At 34.7% G+C, this 12064-nt stretch overlaps 1 protein-coding gene across 1 annotated transcript in view; it reads right to left on the bottom strand.

The window, feature by feature from the left end:
• ESRRG (estrogen related receptor gamma) overlaps positions 1–11641 on the bottom strand; it is a 196468-nt gene extending 184827 nt beyond the window's left edge. The window contains 1 exon segment of the mRNA XM_032215993.1: positions 11433–11641. Within this exon segment, the coding sequence (XP_032071884.1) occupies positions 11433–11488 (56 nt within the window). The 5' untranslated portion in view covers positions 11489–11641.
• Positions 11642–12064: the final 423 nt, after the last annotated feature.

Genomic DNA, 12064 nt, shown 5'->3' with positions numbered 1-12064 from the left:
TTGTTCTGAATTTGAAGCTCAAGGGCCGCTATCATAAAACAGCTGCAGAACAAAAAATGTAGGTAGACTTCCTAAGAATTCAAAATAGTGTCATATCCTGTGCTAGATCAGAGTGCCAAGGATCCTAGGTACAGAGTGTCAAGGATCCTAGGTTCAGTTGGGAAATTTGCAAATACTCCCAGAATCAATTTTGTATGTACTTTCTTTCAAAAAAAAAAAAAAGCCACTCAGTATCCTCTAAATTAGAAACAAAATTTAAAAACAATGATTTTAGTTTCTAATATAATGATGGCATATGTAGCTAGAAACATAAGCTATTTGCAGGAAATCTCTCAGAGTTCTTTCAGTATATTATAAATGTACATTATAATGTTCAATCATAATCAATATGGCACATTATAATCAATAACCTTAATAAAACACAGGCTGACTATAGCCTTCTGATTTTGCAAATGCCAGTGCTTCCCAGTTCTAAACGGAGAGACTCAAAACTGGTTCAAGGCCCTTCTCCCTGAAAAATAGGTATTATAACTTAGTCTCAGCCCTACCCTACAGTATACTGCTATTGAACTCTTTCAATTGGAGCCAAGAATTTATTTAGAGATATACTGCTTTGAAGATAGTTGCATAACAAGCTTTCTGCTTTAATGAAGAGCTGATTGTACCTCACTTACTTCCATAGCAGTTCATTTTTGTGATGTGACCAAGTTCAGAACTTGACACTGACTGTTAGAGTCCCCACACCTTTAAAACTTGAAATCAATCCACAAAGTAAAAACTAGATGTGGCATTTATGACTGATGTAAGTGCAATCCTGTAATCTGTATTGGAGTTAATGCAATATATTCCTTCTGAACTGCAGGAGCACGGAATGATAGAATTCATTCTTAGCTAATTCCTAGTCTTTCTCTAATCATAAGTGAAACCAAGACAAAACTATATTACTTGGATTTGAATTCACAATCCTATGTAATAGATAATTCCAGTGGAAAAATCCAGGAATGCTAAAACATTTTTTAATCAATCAATCAAATTGTATAGAATATGAGTTGCTTAGTTACATACTATATGCTTCACTGGGAATGAAGTATATGTGGATTTATAGAATATTGTTTTCTCTACAGTTTTCTCTAGAACTAAGGAGAAATGTTCTGATGGCTAGAACAATTAATCAGTTTGCCTCCAGAAGTTTTGGGTCGTCCAACACTGGAGGTTTTTAAGAAGAGACTGGATAATCATTTGTCTGAAATTATATAAGGTTCCCTACATGAGCAGTGGGTTGGACTAGAAGACCTCCAATTTATTTTCCAACTCTGTTATTCAGTGTGTCTGAAAAAATGTGGTGGGTCTTATTGCTTTAACTCACTATTTCCAAACGCTTTAACAGAAGAAAAGACTTCTCTTTTATTTTCATGGCACTATTTCCCCAGGCAGGGAATTTTATTTCTGTTTGAATCTTAAACCACTGTATTTCAGTGATGCATTTTTATATTTACAGTTGACATCTTCACAGAATGAAGCCTTTGAGCGATAGCTCGAAAGCATGAAGTTCGCCTCAAGTAATCAAATTACTTTACAGTCAAATGAAACCAGTGGTTTTTAGCTAAAATTTCATAAATCTAACTGAATATTTTTCTTTAAATGGCTTAAATTGCAAAAATGAACCTGTGCATTGAAAAAGCATACTGAAACTAGACATGTATAGGTGCTTAATCAACATATCAACATTTTGTTCTCAAAGTTCTTGTCTCATTTAGATGTACAGAACAAGGAAGTTACTGACATAAATGGGTAACAGTGATTTTATGGAAGATAATCAATAAAAATTCCAAATCAAGCTATTGTGGTTTGCTCTCCAATTTATCAACCGAATACACCAAATTTATCTGCATGATTTAGAAGAAATTTAACAGTTAAAAACACAATGTTACAACAGTCTCAAACTACCATAGTATCTAAAAGATATCTAAGTCAGAAACAAAACATGATAAATATTATGTTTTTATTATTCTACCATGGAAAGTGAGTCAAAAGTATTTAAAAAAAGATAATGCATTCAGTTTCAATTTTTTTTTAATTTTTGTATGTCTTTTTTTTAAAAAAAACCACTAGGATACATTTTATTGTCTCCACTAAAATTAATCTAAATAAAATGATATTTCTGCTTTATTTTTCCTTAAAATGTAGAACTTTGTTGTGGATATTCGGCAGTTTAACATAAGATACTGATCTGAATTGAAATCTCATATATTAAAACACAATAGTGAAATTTGGAATTATGAACTTAATGCTCCCTATCAATATGGATATGCACAGAACAGGATGGAAGAGACAAAGGTTCTAAAATGTTCTGAATACTATTTGAAATAGTTATATTCTACTTCCAAACAGTTCTTATTGTTACAAAAATGCTTCTTTCCCAATATAATTTGCAGTTTAAAATAGGTAAAAAGTTGTCTGCTTCATTACTGTATACTTACAAGTAACCTTCTATTCAATTTAAATGAAGGGGCAAGTCATAAGTTGTTTAAAATGTTCACTTTTGCTAATGTAAAAGTGTTGGCATTTTGCTCCATTTCTGATAAGCTGGTGCCTGTGGAAGTGATTATTCTTTTCTTATTCAAAACGTATCAGCAGTCGAAAGTACTCTCAATCTTATCAGGTGTATGAACAGCACAGTTACTGAAAACAGATTGTCCTGTTTCTCTCTCTTTCTGCCAGGCTATCAGATAAACCCAGCTAACTAACTGTATTTACACACAATCAAACACAAGCTGTATCTTGGAAGAACTGCTGACTGATTTCAACATGCTACAGGTTTGCTGTTTGATATTAGAATCAGAAAAAATATGAAGAATCTGCACAGTATCCCCAACTATTCTCAAACTACAGCCAGGGAGAAATATATATTTATATAATGAGGACCACTGACATTAGAATAGAGGTGGAGCAAAAGAGGCATGAACGGAACCAGAATTGTACTTGAGATTTAATTGATTTTCCTATAATGGATACATATCAACACTGTTCGAAGTTCGCCGTATGTGTTATTACCTTTTAATTTAAAAAAATTGTTTTGCGGCATCTTAAGCAACTGATCAATTTTTTTCTGAATATGTCACAATTGACACATTTGCTTCAAGATTCTGATGCAGTTTACAGTTTCTTGAACTTATATATTTTTTAATTCACTTATGAGTAAAGAAAACAATTACTTATACCATAGGAATTTATATTCTACAGTCATTATTCCACCAAATGCCAAAGAGAATGGAGGAACTACTTTATCTCCAATTCCTCTGAAGGAGTATTTTTTCAGATTAAAGGCTGGGACATGATCCCACCTGAGCAGAACTCAATCTTGTGACTTAGTCTTAGGAGCAGAACAAACCATTCTCTAGATTGGTAGGAAAACAATGAGATGAATTAAGCCAAGTGTGCTATGCTGTGTAATTCACCTGATTGTTGTTTCTCCATCTGTGAAACTATGGTCCCTATGATTGATGGGACAGGTGTCACTCATATTAATGTAAATCACTAACAGTGGGTGTTAGCTGTTGCTAACTTGACCTACTTCTTAAGTAGAAATCATTCAGTGATATAACCATACAGTGCCTAATGCATGTCTTTTAGATGCTAAAAATCTCATCTCCCATTTCTGCAATTTTTGGAGAAATGTTTTAAAAAGTGTACCTTAGGCCATTTCAGACCTGTGGACCATACCTCTGCTATGAAAGTGTTAATAAGAATAAAAGTTGTAAGTTGATAAAATAAACAATTCATAATGAAAATAATTATTAATATGCTGTTGGAAAATATCTGTCTCTACGCAAATTTTATACAGAATTTATTACATTTATCTGCATAGTGATAAAGATATGATATTGTTTGCAAAATTCATTTTCTTATCTTTTCCTTTTTTTCTGTCTTTGCTCAACTTAAAGTAAACAAAAGCAAAACAATTTATTTATTTGTTGATTCACTAACCTACATGGACCAGGCTTGCCAAAATGAATTCCTCTGGTGTATATTTCAGCCATAATACCCTTTTCATCTGACATCACCTGGGAATATTTAAGAAAAAAAGAGAGCCTTTAACTTACAAATCAAGCTAAAACCTACAGCATGTCCCAAGATATTACAAAAAAAATGGAAATGTATTGGAAATAAACAAAATAGGCAATTGTATATACAAATAGAAAAGTCAGTGTTTGCTTTCTGATATTTTATACGTGGCACATTTTTTAAAGAGCAGATTGAACATGCTATGTCATCCATGATATATTATTTTTTAAATTTTTGAATGTATCAAATGGTATAAAACTCTTATAAAACATTTAAAACACCACAGATTTTAGAAGAGAGTAAGAATTGGTCTTCAATATTATTTTTTGTGAACAATTATGAGGAAACAAAGGAACAAAATCCCATGACCCAACACACCTTACTTTCCTATTCACTTGCATCTGTATACAAAAAGAAATTTGTTGCCTAGAAGACAGTCAACTTTATTCCATGTAGCTTTTCTCATTATTTCTTACTATCTCTAGATCTGACTTTTTAAAGATCAAGTATGAATAGAGGTTTTCTAAGTTCTGAGCGCCTATATTTTTTTTATGAAGGCTGAAAACAAGCATTGGCAATGTGTTCTGATTCTAACTAGCCACAGCCTTCAATCACTGATCACACCTATTAAAACTCTCTTTGTAGCCCTTACAACACCTTGCGACAGTTCAACCAGCTGTTTAAGGAAAAGTCGTATGAGAGAGCAAAGCTAAATTGACATATCTGTGATACTTCAGATGCCCCACAGCATGGCTAATATTAATTTGTTTTCTTTGGCTAGGTAAGTGCTGCCAAAATACATTACGTATGGCATGTAGTTCCAATCAAAAGGAGATGTGCCTTTCTGTCTCACTTTAAACTTGAAAAGACACAGAAGAATAAGTGAGATAGCAGGTTGCAAACAAATACAAATGGACTATATCCTGACAAACATCTACCTAGATTTTGTTTTCCCATTTCCTTCAGGGGAGGAGGATCAACAATGAATGTTTCATTTATTTCAGTGGCTTGCATCCAAAAAAACACTACTATACAGGTGGAGGAATTATCCCATAGTATATGTGGGATGTTGATCGTTGCCCATCTGTTTGTGCCCTTCCTTTATGGACTTCAGAAACATTCCTGATCAATGTTCTCCTTATATAAACCCAGCATCTTATATAATAAGCAATTTGGGTCAATGTTCATATAATTTCCAAGTATTTATGCTTACAAAAAGTCAATCTTTTAGATTAATCTTCAGTTTGATGAATGTATTGTACAAATTCAGCTTGGATAAAAAACAAACCTTAGTTTTACAATTACTTAATCTCATATATTTTGGTTAGGAACCCTTGGACTAAGTTGCCATAAATTGCTACCACAATTTAAACTTCATAAGCAAACGTGCATAATTTTGCAGTAATAATATCTGTATTAATAAAATATTTGTGGGAAAATTATTTGTCCATGATTTGAAAAACCTGAAACCTGACATTCAAAGTCATCATAGTACAATAAAGGATCAATTTTGCCGTGTGTGTGTGTGTGTGTGTGTGTGTGTGTGTGTGTAAAGCTGTATTTGCACACGAAAATAAGTGAACAGATTAGCAAACTAGTATATTTTCCTGTTCAAGACATAATTTTCAATACAAACTTCAGTGAAAGACAATTAAAAATCCAATTCTATAGATGTCTTATGGCAGAACTGCAATTAAAGGAGAAAGCCATAATGCAGAGGTCTTATATATCTCCAATCACACAAGATGCATGTATGTGGTGTGTACGTGTGTATTACAATCACACATACACATATATTTTCTATCTCTGGTATATAAGCACATACACATTCAAAAATAATTAGCAACAGAATAAAGCAGAAATTCTAAGTAACAATAGTAAAAACAAACTCTAGGCAAAAAAAATATTTTAGGAAATTAAAATAAGTTATAGAAATAAGCCTATGTTTAAACAACAGAGGCTAGCTGTTTCACTTATTTCCAATTAGAATGGAAGCAGTGTTACAAAATATGCTATAGTGTCTACATATTATTTGAACAAATCAGGTTCATTTAACATCTTGAGCTCTTATTTCCTACTATAAAGTTTAATTGTAAATTTGATGTTTTTGAACCTAAATTTTTCTTTCTCTTTAATGAAGTATTTAAAGTTGGGCATACAGTAAAAAAAATATAATTTTATAGTTTAATTTTAATTTTACAATTTTACACTTTACAATTTGGAGGAACGCAAGTAAAATCTTACAGTTGATTTTCTTTAGAATATGAAAACAGTAAAAGCTGTATGTATCAGAATACTAACAAATGTTTTTCGTTAAAAATGAATTTTCAATTTCCCTTTAGACCAATGTTTCTAATATTAAACAAGTTGCATGTCGGAAGAGTAACACCTTTTATTATATCTAAAAAGTGCAAAGATAAACTTTGTTGTATGAAATAATAAATGTGAAAATAACAGCATCTGGATTACCTATCTAAAAGAATGCACCAGCAATTGGAGAAAAAAAAAAGACAGAATCAGGGCAATCTAATATCTACACTGTTCTTGCGGAGTTTATTTTTTTAAGATAAAAAAGTTTCAAAAATGTTTGCACACACACTCTGTTTATAACACACAAATATAGACAAACAGATATAATAGTGGAACATGCACAAAGCAAGCAGCCACATGCTTATGCAACCATTATCAGTTGCGATAAAATGTGGAATTGTTTTATATCAATTTAAATAGATGCTGATATGCCTCAGCCAAGTAAAACTAGTATTAAAGGGAGACAGAAGGAGAATTGGTTCGCAAACTTGTAAAATGGGGATGTCAGACTAACAGGGATTGCTGGTTGTCATTCCAGCACTATCAAACATGTACATATGAGTATGATTGGAGACAGAGAAGTTAAATATTTCACTGTCAGAGAATGTCAAGAAGTGCAATTCATTTTCCTCTCTCTCATGTGCTCTAGGACAATGACAATTTAATACAAGGCCAATGAATGTAAAAGAGATAAAAACCGAACCAGCCTAGCATAATCACAGATTTCCTCTTGAGAGCTTGCTAGGGCTAGAAAGGAACTAGACAGAGACCAATATATTATTGTTTTTGTCTTTAGTGTGTATGTGATAAAGCAAAATCCAAACTATATGGAAAATAACCAAGTTGTTTTAAGCTTCTAGAGAAGCATATCCAATTTACTTTCAATTTCTTAACATTCAGCATTTTTGCTGATTGGTAATAGGCTAACAATATTCATAAGAGGGCATTCATTTAAGACTGTCAATAAATATTAGTGCTGTTCATTTCTATTTGTTTTTGCACCAAGACAAAGGTCACTGTGCATCAGAAATGTTCAATACCAGGACATTTGCCAAGCTATTTGTATGCTGTTATTTAAACAACACAAACCAAACCAAACCAAACCTTGTGTTATTAGAATGTAACACAATTAGCTCGCTTTTGAGAAGTGGCTTCAAGAATTACAAAGATAATCACAAGCAAGTTATCTTCTATGTTTGATGTACAGTTCCATGTGTTTTTAAATAATTGCAAAAGTGAGGTTTGGCTAATGAGGCAGTCCTTATCTGTCCTCAGCAGTCTAAGCGGAAGCATTATTTTCCTGAAGGCTTAATATATATATTTTTCTTTCAGTGCACAAACTGCTGTCCAGAGTAACTTTAGATCAGATGAAAAGAATAACATTCATTTCTTAGCTTACGATTATCACAAAATAAATAAATGACAGGAAGAAAAAAAATCACCTTTACTGATTGTATTATTTTTTTAAAAAAATAAAAATAAAAATGTGTTGAGATCTTCCTTCTTGTCTGACATACTTTCACACAACTATTCAAAACTGCTGTTTTTATTACTGTTTTTTTCCCCCAAAAGCATCAATTTATCAAATTTCCAAATTAAGTACTTAAAAAAAAATCTTAAGAAAAAAATTAAAGCAGGATAGTATGTCGGGGGAAGAGAAGAAATAACAGTGAAGGAAAATGATCATCCATTCAAGAGAATTAATGAATATCCACAAGGGCTTTGCTAATAACACAGGTTAATTACTGCTGGAACAGACTAGGCTCAGTAAATAAAAGAAAAGAACCATAAACACATTAAAATGAACAACCACCACTTTGGGGGGGGGGGAGGTCAGGCCTAGCAAATGAAAAAGCTGTCAGATATTTCAGCACCAGCTTTTGCACTTTGTCAGCTGCAAAATTTTGCAGAAAATGTGTATAAAAAACAGAAATCCAAAGTTGGAAGTTTTGCAATGAGTCTATAACAAGGTCTATTTAAGTAGATGTATAAGGATCCATTTTGAAAAGCCCTCCAAAAAATCTCATTTAGACAGCAGCCATGCTAATATCTTACACAATTACAATACATATTTAGATTTAAAGACAATGACTTTTAAAATAATTTTTTCATGCATAAGAATTAAATATTGTATTAACGCAGATAGGCAGAAATTGTGTCACCTATGTTAGATAGAGAGATCTTATGTCAGGAGAGGTGACCAAACAGTTTTAACTTTCTCTTCACTTAATTACTCCATCTTCTCTGTACCAAATATTGTTCACCTTTCTTGATCAAATTTTAAGATCAATGCAGCAAAGGAGAGGATATTAAAACAAAAACAAATAACCTTTAATATCTATTTAAATAATATTAATAAAGCAAGAAAAAAACCTATACAGCAGCTCTCAAATTAATACCATTTTTAAAACTAAATGTGCCAAAATCTTTCCATGACTCTAAAGCATCTTTTGTCTTTTCAATTGTGACATCAGGGTTCACTACTCAAACCATCTGAAGTTTGTTGGCATCTGGGTATTTTATCTTCTTTACTATTAAGCTGATTTCTTTGCTTATCTTTAAAATTAATTGCTTTATGACATTCGCATTTGCTTTGTTTCATTTTAGAACTGTTGCACTTTTGTAGTGTGATAGAGATTGATCTCAAATTAATGAAAGGATCAGAGGAAAAGGTAATGTGCACAATACAGAGAATATAAGTGAAGTCACAAGCCTATTTGCTTTTGTATGCTTGGCATTCAGAGATCATGTTTAAATGTAGTAAATGAGGTCCTCCCCCTGCCCTTTTTTGAGTGTTTCAATTGCCTTTCCTTCTTCCAACAGCTGTGACAACTGTTAAAACAGTAAAATTAAGTCTGCACTAGAAGCCTTTAGCCAACGTTACATTTTAATCAGAGGTTAGATGAGATTTTGTGCCATGATGGCAGTTTCATTTATAGTATTTAAAGTCACATACATATGCATGCATCTGCACATGTATCTGTTCCGTTCTCTTTTTAACTATTATTTGCATTTACTCTCTTTTACCGAAAAAGAAAATGCGAGGGTGGCAGATGGCTTTAAGGTTTTCATTCTTCAATGTGAGCTACCTAGAATTCAAACCATACTGTCTTTTTATCACTCCACATTCTGTAAGTATTCTAACACCCACCCCACCCCTGCCCATGCACACACAATAAAGCTCCAACTCTAGAAATATTCAGTTTCTTTATTTCATTCTTTTGACTTAATTCATAGTTTGGTTTGTATAATATACCACAAAGCCAAAGTACAATTACCAACAATATTAATAGCAAGTAAGACTCTGTGGTTGATTAATTGAGATACAGACAGAGAGAAACGGCTGTGCTCCTGGGCACTAGATAGCTCTGCCTACCCACTGAACCACAGATCAATCCAGAAGACTTTTAATTGGGGGGGGGGGGAGACAGGGAGAAATGGAAGTAGAGAGCTAATTGTGGCAAGGTGGGGGCATAATAAGACTTTTCCACCAGAGCTAAAAAGGCATATGCTCTGATTTCATTTAAATGCCTCTACTTTAAGAAGCTTATCAAAATTAATCATTCAAATTAGCTCTAAGAACAAAAATCAAGAAAGGTCTTTGAAAAAAGAGCATCTTCCTAACTTTGGAATCCTCTCTTTCTTTCTCACCTTCTCCACAGAAAAAAGCTAGTCTTTGAAAGTTGGAACGGTGACAACTGCACTTAGCCACAAATTAAGACATTTTAAATCACACTGTACATCAACAGACTGATCGACAAACTGCATTTCAATTACTATTCTAATATAATTTATCTACATTCTTCTGCAGGAGAATAAGCAATCCTTTCTCTCCCTAGCCTTCCAGGTATCCAAACATAATAGCACCCATTGGCATATTTTTTTGTTAATCTATATTGCATGCCAATGTTCAAGATTCTTTTTATAACCCCCCCCCCCCAAATTTAATTGTGACTCACCAATCTAACATACAGACACTAATGGCAGCTAGTAACCATATATCTAAAATACACAGTCACTTCTGAGTATTGTCATAGTATGCATTCAGTCTAAGGCTGAGCCCCTTGCCAGCTCCTGCCGCCTCAGATTTTTTAAGGCCAAAATTAAGTTTGCAGGCTTTCAAAGTTGTGAAGCGATACACTGGTTTGGAAACCTTCTTCCCCTTCGGTTTATTAGTTCAGACTTCAGAGAAAATGCATGCAGTCAATAATATTAAAACGTGCTATATAGCCCAAATGTTTATTTTTATTTATACAAAATATTTCACTGGATAAGGCTGCATTAAAAAAGAATAATCACTTTTTAAATTCCAGTCAAAAGCAAACAAAGCTCACGTTGGCTGAGGAAGTGGCACATACGCACGTGCACATATGCACAGACACCCACAGACACCCCTACCTTTGCTACTTAATGGACCTATTTGTCAGTAAATGACTAGAGCCTTACATTAAACCTTAATTACAGAGCACTATCCTTAAAGTGGGATTAAACTCTTGAGCTGGTCCCCCACTCCCCACCGGGCTTGGCAAAAAACCTCAGAAAGAGGAAAGATCAAAAGATTATCTAAATCTTGTTTTAGACCATAGCTTTCTTCCACTCATTTCAGGAAAAGCAGGCAGGAGAAGGGAAGGAAATGTATCTTTCTGAGAGATCTGCTGAAACAATTCACTCTGTCTTTGGGCCAAGCCAAGTGCCTATTCTTAGTACCTGAATAAGAAATGACTGTCACTCGCACAGCTGTTTTACTGACAGCCACGCCGCTCCCCGCTCAAAAGGTAACATTGTCGAGAGAGAAAAAACAGCCACCACAATTCCTCCACTTACTGAATTAACAGATAAAGCACAGCACAAAAGAGACAAGACGAACACATACCGCTCCACTCATGCACGCAAGACGCTAGGAGGCATTACCTGAAAGCGGCTTTTCACGTTGGATATATATTTGTTATTATTGCTTCCCTCCCCACCATTAGGAAGAAGGAAAAAGTGCGCGGGGGGGGGGAGGATAAGAAAGGAAAGCGGGAAGGGGGGGTATAAGAAGAATGGTAGGTACCTACTCTTCTTCGTAGTGCAAGGAAAAAGATTCAGGAAGGCAAAGTTCTACCGAATCCATGTGCGCTCGGCAACCATTATTTGTGCACCCCAGCTATAAATCAAAGTTTCCTTGACACAGGCACAGTGCAATTAACACAAATGTTCTCCTGGTGACAAGCCTATGGGCACAGCCAGTTGGGACCAAAAGCTCACACGCTCCTAATCAAGGACTTAAAGCCCCGATTGGAGCTTATAAATATGAAGTAGGGCTTTACATATGCATTCCCTCTGGCCCAAACAGAAACGCGATTGGTAGGGCGTCGGCCAATCAGCGCCGGCAAGAGCAGAGGCTGCACAGATTGAGCGCCGCTCGGCAGGTACAGACGGGCGGAGGGGACTGGAAGGGGACGGAGCAGGCGAAGCAGGCGGGGGTGGGGGGGAAAGTGGGAAGAGAGGGAGAGAAAGGGAAAGCGACAACTGAGAACGCGCCGCAGACCTAAAAGACGCAACGCCTTTAAAAAGTGGTTTGCAAAGCAACCCCGGCGCGCTTTCAACTCTTAACGGGGGGGGGGGGGGGGGGGCTTTAACTCTTTAATCGACCGGTGTTCCCGTTTCTTAAACTACGGTTGGGCAGGAAGGTGTGCAACCTTGGTTT

Source organism: Thamnophis elegans, chromosome 4 (assembly GCF_009769535.1).
Source record: "Thamnophis elegans isolate rThaEle1 chromosome 4, rThaEle1.pri, whole genome shotgun sequence".
NCBI classification, from domain to species: domain Eukaryota; kingdom Metazoa; phylum Chordata; class Lepidosauria; order Squamata; family Colubridae; genus Thamnophis; species Thamnophis elegans.
This window is presented reverse-complemented; position numbering and strand designations above follow the sequence as displayed.